The 20,836-nt window shown below is 38.1% G+C and overlaps 1 protein-coding gene across 7 annotated transcripts in view; it reads left to right on the top strand.

The window, feature by feature from the left end:
• The window catches only part of PCNX2 (pecanex homolog 2 (Drosophila)), a 150,198-nt gene that overhangs the window by 65,621 nt on the left and 63,741 nt on the right, over positions 1-20,836 (top strand). For all 7 annotated transcript variants that reach the window (XR_005858867.2, XR_005858868.2, XM_015284401.4 and 4 more), the window contains exons 17-21: positions 150-246; positions 6,361-6,453; positions 6,950-7,100; positions 10,206-10,347; positions 15,942-16,119. Coding sequence is in view for 5 of the 7 variants with exons in the window: in XM_015284401.4 (XP_015139887.2) it covers positions 150-246; positions 6,361-6,453; positions 6,950-7,100; positions 10,206-10,347; positions 15,942-16,119 (661 nt within the window). In the remaining 2 variants the exon portion in view is untranslated. The remainder of the gene's footprint in view (positions 1-149; positions 247-6,360; positions 6,454-6,949; positions 7,101-10,205; positions 10,348-15,941; positions 16,120-20,836) is intronic.

Consider the following 20,836-nt stretch of genomic DNA (forward strand, 5'->3'; position numbering starts at 1 on the left):
GTGGAGATAAGATAGCTACTACATACATGATGAGGGAAAACTGAGGCTGTTCTTTCCCCTCTGCCTGTTTCTCTGCTCCCCTCACTTCATATGTATCATATCTGTTAGACGTGTTCAGAAGTATCTTAACCATATATATTTTTAAACAGGTCCCTAATTCAATGCAAATATGTCCCTCACTTTCTACGTCAACAGTTTGAAGATTCATCAGCAGATCCACTCCCAGAAAAAATGAGAGAATCAGTGGTAAGGCTTTTTCTTTCTTTACCTTCTGTGCAAAACTCTCTCGCATCCGATTTTCCCACTGAGGGACCATTTAGATATTTAGTAATTTAAACATTTTAATTATTTATACGGGCAGATATATATCCTGTTCCTTTAAATCCACAGATATAAACTGTGGGAAATAATTCTAGATTTCTCTCCAGTGAGGCCGGGAGGTAGGGAGAACTGGTATCCAGGAGAAGTTGCTCTCAGAGAGTACATGTGGGAAGATTATCAAGTTTCTGCAAGTACAAGGGAGTGTTGGAGATTTCCTGCAGTTGTAAACTGTCATGCTTCCAGTTACCAGACAGCCATTCTTTCTGATCACATACCTCATGCCTGCTTTTAGCCTTTGCAAAAAAGGCGATTATTCCTGTAGTCCTGAATGTTTGCAGAAGCAAAAAGTGTTCAGAGTGTCTGGGAGACAGGCTGTGGATTTTTTTTTTTGACCTTCAGACATGATCTGAGAGTCAATTGTGCTTAGTGGTACAGGTCACTAGTATGGTAGCTGGCCTGGCCTCTGGGTGTCTCTTAAAAAGGGGTGCGTTTCTCCTGCACATCTTGTATCATATCCACTGGACATTTTATAACGTGTTATGTAGTCTAAGTTAAGCATGTGAATTGATCCCACGCTATCAATGTTTTCCATTTCTCATTGCTTAGCTGCTGCATGGATTATTTCCTACACTGTATAATGTTACTTTAAACTGCTTACTCGAATAAGGCCCACATAAGATTAAGTGATATGTCAGTTCCTTGTCGTCTGTATTGAGCTACAGCTTCTTACAAATTACACTGTTTGCACCAGCACCACACTGCAGTATGAATGTAACAGAAAAAGTAAACAAGTACTTATGTTAAATTTTTGCTATGTTTGGTGTGTAGACTATTGCCACGTTGCCAGTCCTTTCTTGTACATAGGCAATGCATTGCAGATGCAACTGAAAGTTTCTCATTCTCTGGTATTTATATTCCACCTGTATTTTTTGTTGATAGTACCCATCTTGGAGCAGAATAGAGTGATTTCATCTGTTCTGCAGATGGAGTCTTGCCAGAGGACTGAAGCAGTTTAATGCAGCTGTCCTTGTAACTGGTTGCATTTCACAGTGCAAAGGGAAACCTTAAAGAAGGATTCAATGTTTTGAGAGGGGAAAAAAAAAAGCAACAAGAGAATGAACAAAGTCACATCTAAGGTCCTGACTGTAATTTGAAAATGGAGTCATGTTGCTGACTGTATACCTATTTTTGTGTCAGTAATGTGCATAGTGGTCTGATGCCATATACTCACACGGTTACTATGTGGTTCAACTGCATTTGGGCAGATCTGATGGATCTGAGGACACAGAACTACAGGGATGACTGCTGTGGGATTGGTCAGGCATAGGATTCTATTTCTTTGTCACGTTTCCTTACTGCCATGTTTTGCTAGCAGTGCTTTTTTTTGTTGTTTGATTGATTTTGATTTATTGGTTGGGTTTTTTTGTTTTGTTTTGTGTTTGTTTTTTTTTTTTTTTGTATTTGGTTAAATGGGATTCCTGACACCTTTTGCTCTCCAGGATGGTATTTGGTTTTGGGGAGCTGGCACTTATCTGTATGTTTAACACCCTATGCTGCTGCTTCTAGACAGAGGCTGCTTACCTTTAATGTTGCTGAAGCTTTCTAGTTCTTTGCATTACTCTTCTTCTGTGCTGGTTTCCTTCAATCTGTATAAAAGCTGTAAGCAAATTTGTTTGCTTGCAGTGTCAGTTAGTAGTGCTAGTTCTTCTACAATGAGAGATCTCTTGAATAACAAGAGAGCGCTTTCTCGCTAATGCAAGCTCTTTGTCTAGTTCCTGTATTAACTGGTACCTCAAACACTTAAACCAGTTTGCTAGGTGACTCCCACTGCTATCTTGCAGTGCAGTGCTAATACAGCAAGTAGGGAAGAACTGAAGCACTGAAAAGTGCATGTGCCTCAAGTTTGGTGAACACAGTCAAGCCACAGTCTCTGCTGTCCAATCTCAGCAATAACAATCATGTGTAGATTGTAGGACTCAAATGACTTGTAAAAGCAGTGTCAGAGAACATCAAAATGCCACACAACAGCCCAGCCCTGCTCTGGTCTATATGCACATGTATGGTGTGCTATAACATGATATTTAAATAAGATCTTTTTAAATCAGAAATGCTGAGATAAACAAAATTAATTAATATCATTGAGCAGCTGAAAGCAGCAAATTAGGTTGATATTGAAAATTAATTTATTGTATTCTTGACTGGCTTGATATTAACATTAACAGTAATAAATGCGTCATCTCTGATGTTTAGTTCCATGACCTTTACTATTTTCCTTTGCTTGAATAACTGTGTAAGAATTGCCAGCTTTGGAAACCTGAATTATGAAACAGCTGTGAAGGATAATTTCCCATTCAGCTTTGAGAATGGAGCTTCCTACCCTTACAATTAATTTCTGTAGGCATCCACATGGCTGATTGCTAGATTAACCAGTGGCCTGAAGGTATTAATGCGTTAAATTCAAACCCAGCTTCCTTCCTGGTCTTTAATGCAAACATATGCATAACTAGTAAAAGGATTTGTACAAAGCTCTAAAAGTGTAATTGAAAATAATAATTTTTAAACAAATGAATCCTGAGGCAACATGTTAAATCTCCGAGGCATGAGATGTAATATTGTTGGGTTGGGTTTTTTCTTTTTTTTTTCTCAAGTGTAAAATGGAGGAAAAAAAACACCTGTTTTCACCCCAACTATAACACTGTGGTAATGGCTATTTCTCATTGCAGAGATATTAACAGTGATCAGAGGTTAACTTTTCTATGTTGGACTGATTACAATAAAAGACTTAAGCATCACATTGTAGTGTGGTTCAGCAATGAATTCATAAGTGCCTGTGGTTGGGAATGGAGTCTGCAGTTCTCCTTTAGACAGCTGGGGGACAGAACTGTGTCCAAGATAGGCACGTGCTTAGTAGCAGCTGGGAAGATAAAGGGGTGCCAAGAGTAGGAGGGGGTCCTATATCCTAACCATAAAGACAGATGATGTCTTCACTCATTTCGAGTTTCACAGCATTTAGTCTACTCTTGAAAATGTATGGTGGTTCTCTTCTGGTGAGCTGAATAAGGCTCATTCTTATGATACACAGTCATGCTGTTGTCAGCTCTTCAAGCAGCTCACAGAGAGCTGCAAACTGAGTTCAATTTTATACAAAATGACTGTTGTGCAACCTGCAGAAAAAGCAGCCTTAGAATAAGAACCAGAACATGTCTGTGCTTCCTGCTCTGCCTCCATCTGTGTGGCTCACTTCTCTACCAGTAGAGTCACGTTCCTAAAGACTCAGTGAAAAACACAAGAAGGCACTTCCCCTTCCTGCTGAAGGCAAGTGGAAGCCACAAGACCCATCTACAGCAACCTGTAGCTGGATGCTGAGGGCATCCTGCTGGAAGGTAGCTTTGAATTCCCTTCAGGCAGAGAGCAATTTACTCAGTGTCAGCCATTTCCTGTGGGTCTTGGCTGTTATGCCCTCACACAAAACAAAGTTACTCCTGTCCAGCTTTGTTTTAGAAGGAAAAAGAACTAAACTGTGAGAAGCTTGAATGTGTCTGCTGCATCAAGAAAGATCTCCTGCCTCCTGTGGGGACTATTGTGAAAGCCTGGTAGTAAATAAAACCTTAGCCACGCTAGATACTGCCAAAGTTGGAACACAACCATCAAATTTGGATTCAAATAGCAGAATAGTGAGCATTGCTCTGAAAACATAGGCCATTTCCTGTATGTGATCCTTAATGTGTCAAAAGCAGTGAGAGCACCCTAGAAAGAGCACTTGGAAAGGCAAAGATGGGAAAAATGGGAAATACCAGTCCTGTGTAATACAGTCTGTGTAGTGCACTTTGCTTGTTGGTGACCTGGCCTGCATACAGAATGGGAAGCAGGGGTGCCTTTCCTCCTGCCTCCAGTATCCACTGTTACCACTACTTCTGACTTTATGACTAAATCTTTATTTGATACAGCTCTTATAATGGCAAATTCTTCAGTCAGCTGATTACAAAAACCACTCAGCTGTCATTGTAACAGTAATCCTTTCTGGTTGTAAAGGGAAGCTTGAAATACGGTTTGTGTGTAATTGTTTTTATAAGCTTGTTTTAGGTGATTGAGTAGTTGGATTCAGCTGTGCAGAAAAATGGTACTTAATGAAGATTTTTCATAATGTATCTCCACAAAAGGGCTGAAGCACAGGGCCACGTAAATGTGGCACTGCTCAGCTTTCTCAGATAATGAGTTTTGCAGTCTAAACACTGTTGCTTTAGGTTGACTTTGTAAGAAATAGCTTTAGAAAATCGAAAACATTTTAAAAAGTTTCAATTTTATGAGTTGGTAATAAATCCCTTATCCATCTTTATCACTATTTTGACCATGATTTTTCAGTACTGCTGCACACAGGAAATCCTCAATACACAACTTTCTTGTAAGACGAGGTCTAAACCAACTCAAGAAAACCTGTGGGGATGTGTAGGGATCAAAGGTTGTTCAGTGACGACCTTTTCTGTATGTTCCCTGGTGTGGTTTTCCTGATCCATACGATGGCCAAGAAGCATGGGACAAGGCCAGCAGCACTGTTTTGTGAAGATGGTTGGGAAGAGTCCAACCTAACTCTGTGCCTTCGCATTTATAGTCCTTGCTGAGTACAATGCCATCTGAAGAGGGAGTAGCTTGAGGAGTGTAGGGAGTGCTCTTTTGGAAGGATGTTTTTCTGAGCAGCCTGAAAAAAGCAAGGACAAGTTAATAAAACTGGAGAATTCAGCTAAATGGGATTAGAGTTTCATGGGACAAAGCAAAAGTACTTCTTGAGCCTGAAGGCTTTTTAGTGCTGCTGAATTTCAAAGGCCTGCTGCAGTAAGTGGAAGTGCTGACGCTGGTGACCTTTTACTAAGAAGCATCTCATAACAGAGCGACAGGCTGCCTAAATATAGTGGTTGCTACCAGCTTCTCTTGTAATTCACAACCCGTCTGTTGTTCACTTCTGCTTTCTTTCCCTTATTTTAGGTTTGCTATCCCATCAATATTTTATGGTTGTTTTTTTTATTTCCTTTTCTCTGATGAGATAAAGGAAAATTACCTTGATTGCAGCACTAGGAACCTGGATGAATTTCAAATTCTAACAAAGTGTTTTATTCCACATAGTATTTCTAGATGTTTTTGAATTATAGCATAAATCAGTTTTTAAACCAAGATCTATAAGTGATAATATATGCATGTGATAGCTTAGCACTAATATTGACTGCTGAAGTTGAATATCCCACTCACAAATCTGAGACAAGATTTTCATATGCTCAGATAGATATTTGAGTGACCTCTGATGTACAATTCAGAAGATCACAGAGCTCCAAAGCTATCTTGTTTATTTGTTTACTGAGAATGATATTTTAATCACAAGAAAAATGGCCTAGAAAAGACCATGATATTTTTTCCAATCTTTCAAAACAAAATTACTACTACCCTACTTACAAACCTTTATATAAAGGCAGACTTGTCCTTGCGTTATCATTGAGCGATACCAGAAAAACGGCCTTGTCTGAAACCTATAAAATCTTGCTGAAATTTGACTTCTGATACAGAAAATCGGAGAATGGGACGTGTCACTTTAGAACATAATAAATGTATTAACTTGTGTCTCTGAAGGCATTACAGAAAAGCATGAGTCATTCCAGTAATGCAAGCAAATCTAAAGAAATTGTAACGCTTGCAGATAGGTAATGGAACCAGAATTTTTATTTCCAAAAATAAAAATGCCATAATGCGAGAGTTATTTTCCTTAAATAGAATTAGGCTCAGTGTGAAAAATGTATTGCTTTCATTTATCCAGTGTTAAAACCAAATTTAAAAATGTAATTTGAAGTTAGTCACGATGAAGATAAACGTGGTTACTTTGACACACCCAGCGAAATAATTTCATAAAGCAGACTGGAGAGAATACTTTTGTATCAGGGAGTGATGATTAGCCGTACCAGACGGCAGTCTGCAAGTAATTGAGAAGAGAGTCATTTACTTTGCCTAGGTAAAATGGTATTGGCATGCTAATTTGGTACAAAATAATTTTCACAGAAAGAAATTTTGAAATCGGACCTCATTGTCTGCACAGCGGCAGCTGTTCTGTCATTTGCTGTGAGTGCCAGCACTGTGTTTCTATCATTAAGGGTATGTATCTGTCCTTTTTTTCTTTTTTCTTTTCCTAAGGTATTATCTCTTGTGTAAATCCGCAGGATATGTTAGCTGGATGATACTGGGGGAAGGGAAGTTTGAGAAGATGTATTTACTGACTGTGATAATTTAATGCTTTTTGATGTACAGTGCGAATTAGATTGTGGATATTTGCATCAGGCAGAATATTACTTGGTGTTCATTTCCCTAAGACTTTGCACATGTGCACCTCTTTTATGATCCACAACCTGAGAGACAGAATGAATAAATCCAATCATTTGCCTTTTCTCCTCTACTTAGGGGGAAAATTGGTGAATTGTCTCTGCAAAATTTATATTTCTAAACATACATCCACCAGTGGAATCAATTTGAACTTGGGGGGGGGGGGGGGAAGAGTTAATTGGGCAGAAATCCCATTACAGGACATGTTTTAAAACAAACAAAAAGTTATTTGCAAATTATAACCATGCTTCTTTTTTCTCATTTGGCCTAGCCATTTCTCAGCATTGTCCTGTTTGCTTTAGCATGGACCGTGGGATTTGTAACACATTACATACTTCCTCAGCTTCGCAAGCATCACCCCTGGCTGTGGATCTCCCACCCCATACTAAAAAGCAAAGAACACCAGCAACGGGAAGTGAGAGGTTTGTAGTGAAATCTTATATAAACAATGGATGTTGTAGCTTGCAGCATGTCTTGATTTAAAAACAAAAACCCAGAAAGAACAAAGCAGAGGGAATAATTTGTTTTCCAGTTGATAAGATGTTTCATGAGTATTTTTTTTCTCAGGGCTAAACAGTTCCAGCTCTCTCAGATTCTGGTTGTGTGTCAAATAGTGAGGTCCCTTAATCTTCTTAGTTGCCTTAAGTGGGCTCTCATGAGCCATCATCTGATCTGCTTTCTACTTTTGCATTACAATACCATTACTTGCTGTGTTGCTTGATATGTTGGCATTTTACATGATTTCTTCTTTTTGCCATACAATTATGTATTATTTGAACAGTATGGATGATGCAACTTAGTTTTAATTTCTGTTGTAACGCCTTCAGAAGAACAGTAAAATTGGAAGAAATTGTGAAGATTTATTGATAACTCGTTCTTTCTGATGTCTGCTGGCTTCAACAGGTGGTGCCGTGATGCATAGGAGAATCTGTTAATGTTTTAGAATGCTGGGGCCTGATTTCCTGTTCTTGATAGTGTTATTTCCACAAGCAGCCAGCATACTTTGAGAAAGATGGGTTTTTTTTGTTTTTTTTTTTCCCTGGCTCTCATCTTTTATTTGCTACCAGCCAAAAGCTTGCTTGTCATTTCTTGATGGATCTTCTGCCTTAATCATTCTCAGTATATGTTTCTGAGGTGTTTGAAGGCAGTGTTGTCAGAACACAGTCTGCTGAGAGACTTCAGTCTGTTCTTCAGCTAAACAACAAAAGCATTCAGATCGCTGAGCAAAACCATGCATTAAGAATTTAAATCTTATTTTAAAAAAGTCATGTCTTTCAAAACAATTACTTTCCAAACAAGGCTTGGGTATGAAAAACTACCCAGGAGACTTTACTGAAGGTTGCCTTTTAACTTCTTCTGCAATGCATGAAGGAAAGTGTAGTAGAAATACAGAACTTTTTAAAGATCATGACCAGCTGAAAACATTGTTCAGGGCTTTCTCTCACTGATAGTCAGTAATTTTGATGAATGTCCAAATTTCACTGTTTTTTACATCAACTTAATAATAAAAAGGCTAATGTGCGATTTCTTTGCTTTGTCCTTATTAAATCTGTCTTCATTTGTCAGGAAACATTTTCCTGAATGCGATGATTCAGCTTTTGAAAAGGTTGAAGGTAGAGATCTGCCAGACTGATCTCCACAGACAAGTTTCCTTCTTTGAGATCAGCTACCCACACTACCTGCTGCAGGCAGCAGACTATTTTGCTTCCTTTGCAGTCCTGATTTTTACATATGATCTAATTTCTTACTTTGCGTTTTAAGAATTATTGTGATGTTCTGGTGTTGTGTGAAGAAAACAGGAGTTTTTATATACCTTATATGTTGTTGTTTTCCCCAGTCTCTTGGGCTTTTGTGGAGGCTTTTTATTATGTTCTGAGATGAGACAGGCTGAGTAAAAGGTTGTGTAATCCCTTTGATAGATACGTCTGACAGACTATCTTCTTTCTTTTACCCTGTAAGAAAAATGTTGGAGCAGAGTTTAAAGGTTCTCTATGTGTATAGAAGGAGAAGCTTGGAAAAAGACAGTATCCCCTAGTTGTCAGGCATGGACAGTAATGAGACAAACACATCGAACAAGGGATTTGTTAGGAGCTTTTACTGCATAGAATTTCATTTTCAACTTCCTCATTTTTGACAAGTGCAGTCCTATGGTAAAGATGAATGATTGCTAGCAATTAGATGAGCAGCTGGTAATGACAATTCTATAAGTTTACTCTGGGTTTGTTTCATAGACTTCAGATGAGCCATTTAGACTTTCAGGCCCTCCACGGTACAGCAATTATGAGAACAGTTCTCATGATGCACCTATGAGATACCTCATTTATTTCTTGTTATTTTGACTGTCTGCAGGAAGAAAGAGTGAGCTTATGGTACAATAGATGCATAGAAAGTGCCAGGCTGTGTGAAAAACCCTAACACACTAGGCTGTCTTTTCTTCTTCCTCACCACTGCTACTTTTATACCCCATAGATTTATCTAAGCCATTTTCAAATCATCCATTTCTTTCTGTAGGTCCCCTCTGAACATATGCTCTTTTTTTCTCACTGCATTGTCTATACATGCCTTGCTCCAGTGGCTACTTTCCTTTTGGTCTACTTGATATGCACATCTCTTTATTCAAGCCTGAATTCCTACACAGAGCTCAGCTCTGGACAGCCAGATGAAGTTCTTTGGTAGAGAATAGGAGCTCTGAGAGCAATTAGGACAAGGAGGGAGGAACAGAGAATAAAAGCTGGGATCCGAAATAGATATCTTGCTGTGTATATGAGCTTAGGAGGTAGCAGTTCAGCATGTTTCTTTTCCTGTCATTAAGAAGTTATATGTGTGGGGGGTTGTTTACACACAATTATTTCCATTTCTGCAGGGAAGAGTATTGGAAATTCAGAAGCTGGCATTATTATTTCTGACTCAATACCAACTTCTGCCTTTTTGCATTTGCTAGGTTTTTTTTCCAATAACCTTGTCTACCTCTACCTCAGCTGAGAATAAACATTACTCTTTTCCATACACTGATGTTTCTGCACTCGGTTCACCTGAGTTCTCATATAGCAATTTAGTTGCACAGAGCATTCAGTTCTTGTTTAATTCTCCTATTAAACCTGTGATGTTGTTTTAAAGAAAAGTCTACTGCCCAAGATAATCTTATGAGGTTCTGTAGGTCATCCACCAGGTCAGTGCTGAAGAGAGTCTCTCCTGAACAGTTAGATCACTAGTGGTGCTATTCAGTTCAGTGACTAGTAATGGAGTTATATAGAATCTACTGTTATATAGAATCTACATGGACCACCTCTTATCATTTCTGAATTTTTTTTCATGAATGTAATTCTAAGAAGCTAAACAGATACTCTCTAAATTGAGAGAGCTAAATGATTTCCCTGTTGCAAAAGGATTAGGAATTTCTTTGTGCCGAAAATTGGTTGATTATCCTTGTTCATGTAAGCTAACTCATTTCTTTACTTTTATAGTATTGAAGTACAAAAATGTAGGTAAGTTGATGAAATGTTCTGTTATCTTAATTTTTATTTCAGATGCTGCTCATTTGATGTGGTTTGAAAGACTGTATGTGTGGCTTCAGTGCTTTGAGAAATATTTCTTATATCCAGCTATAATATTGAATGCTCTCACCATTGATGCTTTCTCCATTAGTAAATACAAGAAGCTTGGTACACAGTAAGTTGATTGTAACTCATTCATGTGATTAGTAGACTATTCAGACATAGACTGAAGACTTAGAAATGAAATTTGTTCCTCAAAGAAGTCTGCCTGCTTGTCGCAGTTCGCGTGTGCCATTATTAGTTTCCATATACAATAATCACTGGTTCTGCTGAAAGAAAAAACAAAGCTGCCTTAGCATACTCAAAGACATGACCCCAGTGAGAGACAGAGAAATTAAAAGATTAAAGAGCTATATATAGATATATATGGAGTGTCTAAATGTCAATTAAAAGCAAGACACACTATACCAGGCAGCAGGTGTTTGATGAGTATAAACACAGTGGGGTAACTAGAATTAATCAGATGAAAATGAGAAATCTAGGCTGGATATCAGGAAACATTTCCTAACTGAGGATTGTTAGGACTACAGCATAGTCTCCCAAAGGAATTATCAGCAGTTTTCCCACTCAGGTCAGGCTCAACTGTATAAAATATTTAATAGTATAGAATGGCAGGCAGTTCTGCATTAAGAGAGGTGTTTCAGAAAGGATAGGTATGTGTTTTTTTTTTTCCTTGAAGTCTGTCTTTGATATTAAACAGAATTGGCAGGGTTGATCTATGGACTCACAGTATGATCCTTGCAGAGACAGCCTTTTATGGTAAATATTTTGGTTGGTGAGTTACCTACTGCAGATATTCAGCAGGCTTAGTTTCTGCAGTATCCCCAGTGAGCAGAGTTTCTGCAGTCTTTGTATCAGAATGACAGTGACACAGATAATAAAAACAAAGAAACAGCTAGTGTTTAGGAAGGAAGGTTCCAGTAACAGGAAAAACTTCTGTGGAGAGGAGGAGGAGTTCCTAAAATATTGATAAGAGTTTAGATTTTAAACTTTACATCAAATTTTCATTTAAAAAAAAAAAAAAGCATGTTATACTTATTCTTCTCCCTCAAAGAGTAACTCGGCTTTAGGAACAATAGGCATTTTTATTTTATATATGCATATACATATGTATGTAAAAATATATTTATAATATATAAATACTTATATCCCTTGCTTCTGAGAGCTGAAACTAGGACTATGGTATTAGTCGGATTTTTCTGTGTATTCCTCTCTAACAACTACTTTTTCAGAGAGACTCTCGGCGGTCACTTGGAGATGGCCTATGTAGTTCCCCATTGACCTTTTTCTCCCAAGCCTTGAGAGATGTGAAGGCAAAGGTGTTCAGGGGTTTAGGTGTATTGCACAGAGTAAGACTGATTCATGCTCATTTCTGTATTTGCTTCAGCAAGACTGGGAGAACTAAACAGTAATCAAAATGTCATTTGTCAGTAGTTAGCAGACGTGACTGAATACATGCACAGAGCAAACACGTAGAGTTAAGAAGGTACTGTTTTTACATAGTCATTCCTCAAAGCTAGATTACACTTTAAAGTATTGCCTCCCTTGAGCATTCAAAAGTAGTGAGTCAGTCCCTCAAAAATCTTGAGATTAAAGAAAGTAATTACGTTTCTCTGTCTCTGACTGTGTAGCCTGTAGGAGAATAAAACAACAGTCGTTTTCTTCCCCATCCTCTATGTGTTTGTGTGATTGCTTTGGATTTAAAACTACCTTTAAGCATGCCAGTAGAAGTACAGTTCCTGACTGCTGTTTCAAAGAAGTTCCACTCAGATATGTCTAGATCTCAGTCAAAGATATGGTATGACGTAGGGAGGGTAGACTATTATAAAAAGGAGAGACATCGAGTTTTTACTCGGGTAGATAGTGATAGGACAAGGGGGAATGGTTTTCAGCTCAAGAAAGGAAGGTTTAGATTGGATGTCAGGGGGAAGTTCTTCACAGAGAGAGTGGTGAGGTGCTGAAACAGGCTGTCCAGAGAGGCTGTGGATGCCCCATCCCTGGAGCTATTAAAGACCAGGTTGAATGGAGTCCTGGGCGACCTGGTCTAGTACCAAACCTGGAGGTTGGTGGCCCTGCCTGTGGCAGGGGGGTTGGAACTTGATTATCCTTGGGGTCCCTTCCAAACCAAGTCATTCTATGATCCTTTACAGTGGCAGTGGTGGAACTGTAGCTCCTTTTAAACCATTGGATGAATGTTGCTGTGGCAAGACTGCTGCTGGCCTTAGTGGTACAAATTGGGTTTTGCTGTGTTTACTCAGGTTACAGTTGCATCAGTGGGTTGCAAGGAAGATGAACTCATTTTCTTTGTTTGTGTTTTTAAAATCCACGAGGTACAAAACCTGTCTTTCCTGACCTTTATTGGCTTTCTCCTTATTTGCTGTCCCTGTTAATAGGAGCATAGAGGTAGGAAATAATGGAAGCTGCCACATAGTCTTCTGTCTGCCGTGTGTCTTCACTGATCTTCATGTCTTTTCCCCTTTTACTTGTAACCGAGACTGGAACACTTTCTGTATCCTCTTTTTCTATGGCACTCCTCTTTAATACGCCTTCCCTAAGACTAACATGTAAGTGCCACACTCAAGACCTTTGTCCTCAGATCCTACCTCCTTCTCCTCGAGTCTGTAAGCCCTTGAGGGGGCTGTTGATTCTCCTTGGTTCTTTGTATACCACATGACTAATGGAGAGAAAATATAACCCTTAGTATATAAGCAGTTTCCTATTGTTGGAACACTCTTTAATAATTTCCCACCCAAGGATCAGACTGTATCATGCCATAGAGAAGGGAAGGATCTTTGTCTGTGTGATTCATTTTACATGATTTGATTTGGGAGTTTTTCTCGACTGGAACCTATCTCTTAAAAAATTTTCATCTTGTTTTGTGATTAGAAGGACTGAAGCAGTTTGCTTCTTGGAGAGGCAGTACAGCTGCCTTCACAGCCAGGAGTTACTTCAACTTTGGAGGCCCTGATGTGCTGGTTATTAGTGGGACTCATGCTGACAAGCTGAAATGCCTTCCCATATTACCTGCCAGAGCGCCTTCAGAAATAAGCCCTTATTTCTCATTCTTTCTCTCTACTGAGAGTTAAGGCCCCAGGAAAAGTGTCTTGTGTGGCAGTATCTCTAAAGAAGAGCAATAATGAGCAAATTTATTTCCAGTTACCCCTTGAGAGCATTGTTTTATAAAATGTTTCTTCTTTTTTGTTAAATTTTCTGGATGTTAACAAACCTGATAAGGAAAAAGTCTTCCTTTTGCTCCATCATCCGTGCATTTTCCATGTCAAAATTCCTCCATGTTGTAAGAATCTTCTTCTTTCAAAGGAATATGAGATCCAGCTGGTTTGATTGTGACATGCTAGGATGGCTTCTAGTGGCTTCAAAATCTGTTTAGTTTAGGTTAACCCTTCAGGAATTTTGTGAAAATTGAAAACAACAGCTTTGACAGGGTGAGAAATAAGGTCAGCTTGGCATTTCATTCAAATAGTCATTTCCTGGTGATTCCTTAGAATGTCCTACCCTCAAATATCCTTGTGTGTACGTTAAAGAAGATACACAACAAAGGATTAATTCTACATAAGATCAACTTGGGAGTCAGGCTGGAAGTCTTCCTAGAATGATGAAACCTGTTTGGAGCTTTCTAATATGTCAAGTGTCAGTCATGGCAGCAGGTATTCTCCTGAATCACAGCAGGATGGAGAACCTTCTGTGCATTTTGCAAATACCTGGCCTAGTTTGTTGAGGCACTCAGTATTCATTAAAGTCCTCTTCTATTTTTATCTGCATCAAAAACACAACGTATCTCCCAAAAAGTGTGTTTAATTTACATAAGAGAGATCATCTGCCTTTCAATTCACAGCGAGCTACTTGTACATGTCTGTCAGATCTTGGTTCTCTTTTTCAGCAATAGATTCCATACAGTTCTTAGGCATCAACATGCAAAACTTCAATCCAAATGTGCTTGTTCAAGTGCCAGAAAGCCCTAGGAATATCTAATATTGCTAAATACTCCTGAATTTGACTTGATGGTTCATTAGGAGGCTCAAGATGTACTTCTGAACATGCACGGATCTTTCTGAATAAATCCCTTTTCTCTTAACTTGCTCTGACTAGCAACAAAATACCCAAAGGTTTTGGGCTGAGAGGCTTTGCCCAGCCTGTGATTAGGGTTGAGTTCACAAAATAATGCTTCAGTGTATGTGCTTTTAATGACCTTGATGGAGAAGGAGGTGTTGCCCACCTCATTTAGTAAGAGTTTCAGATGTTAAACACTCACCAGGAAAGTGGTGGCTATGGAAGTTTTGCTCTTGTTTACCCCTGCTTTGGTGTCAAGGAAATTCTTATAGTAGTGGGGAGTTGTGAGTTCTGACTCTCAGCTCCTACCCTGTTCCTGTGTGCTTTAATAGTGGCTTACACCATACCAGTGTTCATGGTGTGGAGCCCAGTACTGTGTTGCATCTCAGTGGAGTGCCTACCAGTGCAATTTGTGGAGTCTTATTCTGTCTTTATGGATTAAAAACAAAACAAAACAACCAAATGACAACAACAAAATTCACATCCATAGTCTTGAGAGTGATTGGGTTAAGAAAGGGCAGTGCTTTCAGACCCACCTCTACCCTGAGGGTTTTCTACAGGCTAGCTTTAGACAGCTGTTGCCTGGTTATCCCCTTGCACTTGTGAAGGAGCCAGAGTGCTTTGCCTTCAGCTTTGATTCTACCCTGATGATCTAAAACTAATGTGTCTCAGCCCTTTCTAGTAACTAAACACCCAAGTGGGCTATAATTATCAAGAGATCAGAATTACTGTCAAAGCAAGACCATCTTTCTAATTCTGTAAAGTCTCTTAAAAACAGAGCTAAAAGATGTGAACAACCTCAGGTCATAGAGTTCAGATAACATCCAGAGACTTGGTGTGGTTTTCTAAATTTAAGGGGTGCTAATGCATTGCCTCTATCTCTTCTTCATCATATAGTTTTCTGGGGGTGTTAAAAGAGGAGCATTACCTTCTTGGAGAGACAGTACCAAGCACTTTAATTTTTGAATATAAGCTTCTTGGTTTTCTGTATTATGTCACTTACTGTTCAGAGTCTTCAACTTAAGTTCTCTGTCTGATGTAACAGGGGAGAGTAAAATGCAGATTGCTTGAATTTTGTGATGCATAGATGCAATGCATAATTTGTTTTCATCCAGTGAAGGAGTTTGTATGTAGAATAGATGACCTGCTCAGAAGCAATATTAAGAATTTCAAACGTTTGTTTGTGTTTATCTATCCAGAATTTTGGCATAGCGTGTAGTAGAATACTTCTAAACTGTCACAGAGTTCAGTGTCTAGTAATAATAATAATGAAGTGGAGGGGGTTCAAGATGCTTTCTTAAATTACAGTAATTAATGGAAGTACAAAGATAAAATTTTGGTTTGAGAATTAAGAGCTATATATGAGATATCCTTAAGTTCTTGTTTTTTAATAGCTAATACAATTCTTTTGCTACAGAATTTTTTCTCTATTAGAGATTACAAGTGTGTTACAATAAATTGTGACATTTGAGATGATTAACACGATTATTAGAATAATATAGGATTAATATCAGAGATCAGTAAGATTTTGATATAGCAATCTAAAATGCATCTAATACAGTGTTTGTATTTAAGATCTTCATAACGTAACGTTTTTATTATTTTGGCCTGATTAGGTTTTTCTTTCTGCCTTTCTTACAGCTGTGATATTATCTTGATAACAGTTGCTGGGATGAAACTCCTCCGTTCTTCGTTCTGTAATCCTATTAATCAGTTTGTTACTTTGAGTTTTACTGTAATCTTTTTCCGATTTGACTACAGAGACATTTCAGAAAATTTCTTGCTGGATTTCTTCATGATGTCCATCGTGTTTCACAAGGCAAGTTTTATAGCTATTGCCATTTCTCTGTAAAAATAGATTTCATAGCTTTGATTTATGTGCTCAGTATCACTGTGTTGATCAATACATGGTGGGGTTTGTTAAAAATTATGCGTAATTGTAAGCTAAAAACAAGGTTCCAGTTCAATTTCTTATCTGTTTTCGTGCAATGGTTTGCATTTGCTTTTTGTTTACATGTTGTGGTAGAGTTCACAACTATCATTTTCAACTGCAAAATCCTCATTGAGTTGAAAAGAGCCTCTTGGGTCATTAGTGCAGGGCTGTCCTCCAGATCAATTGCCTGGGTGTTTTTTTATCTATGCTTCCTTTGAATGCTTCTTGTGTTCAACTCAACAACTTCCTTTGGGAAATTATTCTGTTATCTAATCATCCTCAGGATAATAAATGTTTTCCTAAAGTCAGGCTCAACGTTTTTCTTTTCCTACTTTCTGTCTCTTATCCTTGCAGTGCAGCCCTTAACCTTAACCTCAGAGCTCTTCTCTCTGTTAACGCCTGGCTGCTATGGACTTCTACTATTCTACTTGCTTTAACTTCCAAAACAAACAAAAACAAAACTGAAAACAAATCCTTTCTGCACCAGTGAGATGAGATCCTGTACCGATCTACATATTATCTAAGTAGATTTTCCTGATACTTTGATAAAATCTAAGTACTGAAAACTTGCTTAAAGCTTTTAGCAATTCTTTTGTATTTTGCTTTTGAATTTATTGATCCTTGATTGCCATAAAATATGATACAGTTTGTCCAGAGGTAATTCTAGCAACGTTTGCTTTTGTTGTCTTTTCTGTTGTTGGTGATTTTGTTTGGTGGGTTTCTTTTGCTAAAGTATTTCTGATGTGTGAGTATGACCCAGCTGGCATCATTTCTTTTCTGAGAGAAGAAAGACAAGAGTAGCATATTGACTGTAGCATGTTCTGTGGGAGACGCCTATCAATTTGTAGAGATATGTGATGAGCATGAGCTCATAGTGCTGCCCAGGTCTATCTGGAGTTCTAGCCTTCTCAAGGAAAGGCCCAGCTGATTGGTGTTCTGTTGCTGATTTTCAGTCATTCAGGTCAAATGTGAAACAGAAATCGAATGCTTTCTTCAGACTTATTTTTTGTGCTGCTGTAAAGAGAGGTGAGTAAGAGAGGGCTAATAGCATGCTGGTGACGCACCTTGGCCTTTCTTTTCTCCTATGAACACTTGATCTACTGTCTAGCAGCATCTTCACCTTCATGCCTCCAGCCCGCTGTCCTGTTCTGCTAGGGTGAGAGGGCAGGTGCTAGGTGTGAAGGAAGGAAGAAAATGAGCAAGATGATATCCTTTAAAAACATCTTTTAGGAGGTCCTCCCCCCGCCTTCTACCCCCATGCACACACCTCTCATGCTCCATGATCTTAAAATAGGGTCAGGTTAACCTTTAAGCTTCTTGCTTCTGCGGAAAGGTAAACAGTGAAAGAGATGCAGAGGTGGATTGTGTTGCAGTAGTTTAAGTACTTGTTGCATTACTGTATTCCAGTAGGGTAAGGGGTGCATTTTTGTCTCCAGAGAAGAATGTTGATGTACTTCAGTGGACAGTCCATGTCCAGATAGCAGCTTATTTAGTTCTAAAAGTAATTTTTCGAAAAGCTCTTTGAAGGATCAAAACATCAGCATCAGAATTGGACATTCTAGGATTCATCATTTCTTTTGAACAAGTTGACCTTGTAAGCATGCTGAAAAATACTGATGCGGACTATTACATGTTTTTAGGAGAGAGAGAAGTAAAGGATTTTCAGTGTTGTTTTTGGAGTTGCCTGGATAGTTTGAATCTACTGTTCACTGTACAAAGACTAGTAATAGCAGTAAGCATGAGATAATGAAAGATGCATACCAAATTAAGTCGATATGTGCTAGAATAGCTATTACTCTACTAGGTAGAAAGCTTGTACTATGGATGTGTTTTGAAAATGTACGTTTAGCACTCATCTGTCATCTTTTCCATATCTCATTAAAACTGAAATTTTGTGCGTTATTAATTCATCAAGTGGACTTGCCCTTGTTTCATTTGAAAAATTGAAATTAAATGGTTGAATTACTTACATTACAAAAATACATGCACAGTTACACAGTGATCATTAAAGCCAATCTGAAAAATAGCATAGCTGATAATAGGAATTAAAGTCCTATTAATTTCAAATCATGAAGAAGATAAATTTTTTTTTTTTACTGTAATTAAGGTCTGAGTTTTTATTAACTCAATATTGTGAAACTTTTTAGAAGGATATTACTCCTGCTCTGGTGGCAAGGAAATTCTTATAGTAGTGGGGAGTTGTGAGTTCTTACTCTGAGTTCTTACCCTGTTCCTGTGTGCTTTAAAAGTGGCTTGAAGATAAAGATTTGTGTATTCCATACTATTGGCACTAAGCAAGCTGTGTGCACCACTATTTCTAAAAACTTATGGGTCCTCACAAATTCTGTCCATCTGTAGTTGAGTCCTTATTAAGTTTGCAAATATTTTTAAAAAGATGAAGACAAGAATCAGAATAATTTCTGTTATCACCTTTGGCTACAACCATGCAGAAATTATTACACAGTAATGGTGAGTATTTGCTTCCTTGTTTATACTGTCAACTATATACCATCTGAATTATGGAACGTTACAAGTGCTCTGCTTTAGTTATAGTAATAGTAACTTTTAAGCATGGCTACACCACAAATAATTACTTGCATACTGTCAGACAGAGCAGTGCAGCAGTAAGCATTCATTTTCTTCTGTCAGTCACTGGGGAAGAAGGTGTCTAAATTCAACAGACGTTTACGAGTGTGCTAGTGAATTTTGAGGCAGACTATCTTGAATAAAATAATAATGCTCTGTTAATAATTTTGGGCAGAATATTTCTGAATATCTCACTGTGTGTGCTTCTCCCATTGTACTGTTGATTTAGTGTACTTTAGTCAAATCAGAAGCTTCAAATGAACGTGTTGCTCTCTGAACAAGTTGAGGCATGGAAGTCAGAATCAGTGCTCAAAGATTCTTTTTTCACAGACAACCAAGCCACCCATTCTGGAGTGACACAGAGAACAAGAGAGTCTATTCACTTCTGTTCCCGAGGCTTTTTTTTTGGTCTGTTTTAACATACAATTATTAATGCCACACAATTAATAACACTTATTTTTGTAATAGTTGACCTGTTGGCAGAATATGAAATCTTAATGCTAAAGGCTTATTAAACATATGTCAAGTATGCTATTTTTTCTTTCAAACTGTCATAGGAAGGGAGCAAGATAAATATTAAGAAAAAACTTCTGTACTTATTTTTTAAGAGTGTTTACAGCTTCCAATCCGAGTAGAACAGGACTTGTCAATCTTTCTTATTTCAAGACTTTCCATTTAGCCACCTTCAGGTTTGTTTTGTCAGCTACAGCCTAGGATTTTTCTTTGCAAGACTCCCATTGTCTATATTCTTTAAATCAGAGCAGAATGGCCTTTTAAAAATACAATTACTCATTCAAAATCTCTGGGTATAATGCTCTTTACATATACTATGCAGGAAGTTAAACTGGATAGTCAAGGCAGTCTTCTTTGTTTACACAACTTCCTGTTAAGTTTTGATGTAAGCCGGTTGTTCTCTCTGGGCTTTTTAGGAGATGCAGTAGTGAATTCAACTTAGACTGGTTGGGGTTTGTTTGTTTGTTGTGTGTTTGCTCACAACTGGGAACAGCAACATGTTGGAGATTTCTGTATGCCGAACTGTGGTGAGTTGTTTCTTTTGTCAGCAACTTCCATCTGTAGAGCACAAGTGAGCAGAGATACCTGCTGAATTCTGCACTTTGGAATATCTATCTTTGACAAATTTGTTTAGTTCCCTTTTACTTTACAGAAAGAGCCATTCCTACCTTGGAGTGTCCCTAAACCCTCTGATGTGTAGGAAAACACCTTTGTATCTCTTTCAGTGTCATGTGTGTTACTGGCAGGCAGAGTAATGGTCTCTTAATTTGTGTGTGTGGATGAACTAATTAGCAATACTAAAATATGAAATCACCTCATGTTTTCTGATGATCTTATCCTCTGAGGGTTCTGAATTTGTCTTCATGCATAAGGCAAAATAATCAAAGAAGCAGAGCTTGTTAAGTTTGCCTTCATTAACGCTGAATTCATTTGCCTAAGTACACTTAACCCCTGCTGAGCTTGCTTAAGAATACAATTTCCCTGTCTAATATTTCTACTACTTTCCCAGAATACATTTTCCAGTTAATAAGTAATCTAATTTTTTTCTTTATACTTTATAAGAACTTTTCTTCTGTATGCTTCTTTGTGCCATAGTATCTGATGTTACAAATTTATGACTGATGAACTTAATAACGAAGTAAGTCCAACTAGGCCAGCCAGCTTGTAGCAACCTGCCAGGCATGTGCTGATCAGGCTTAACTTTGTATGAGTTCATTGTCTACAGCACAATCCTTTGGACAAGGAAGAAATTCTATATGTCATCTTATTTTCATTCATTTTATGAGAAAACGCTATCAAAGACGTTGACTTTCTTGGTGCTTTATTGAAGAAATTAACCTATTGGATCTTTTATTGCCTTTGTGGCAGTGAACTCTTGGTTACTCTGCATGTCCCAGTGGATTTACATGGGAGCTACTTAAAGTCAAAACCCTCACCCTTTTTCTGTCCCCTTCTGATTTTCCATCCTACTCTATATTTGATGCTTCACTTCAAAGCTTCTGAC

The sequence above is a fragment of the Gallus gallus genome, chromosome 3, assembly GCF_016699485.2.
Source record: "Gallus gallus isolate bGalGal1 chromosome 3, bGalGal1.mat.broiler.GRCg7b, whole genome shotgun sequence".
NCBI lineage: Eukaryota > Metazoa > Chordata > Aves > Galliformes > Phasianidae > Gallus > Gallus gallus.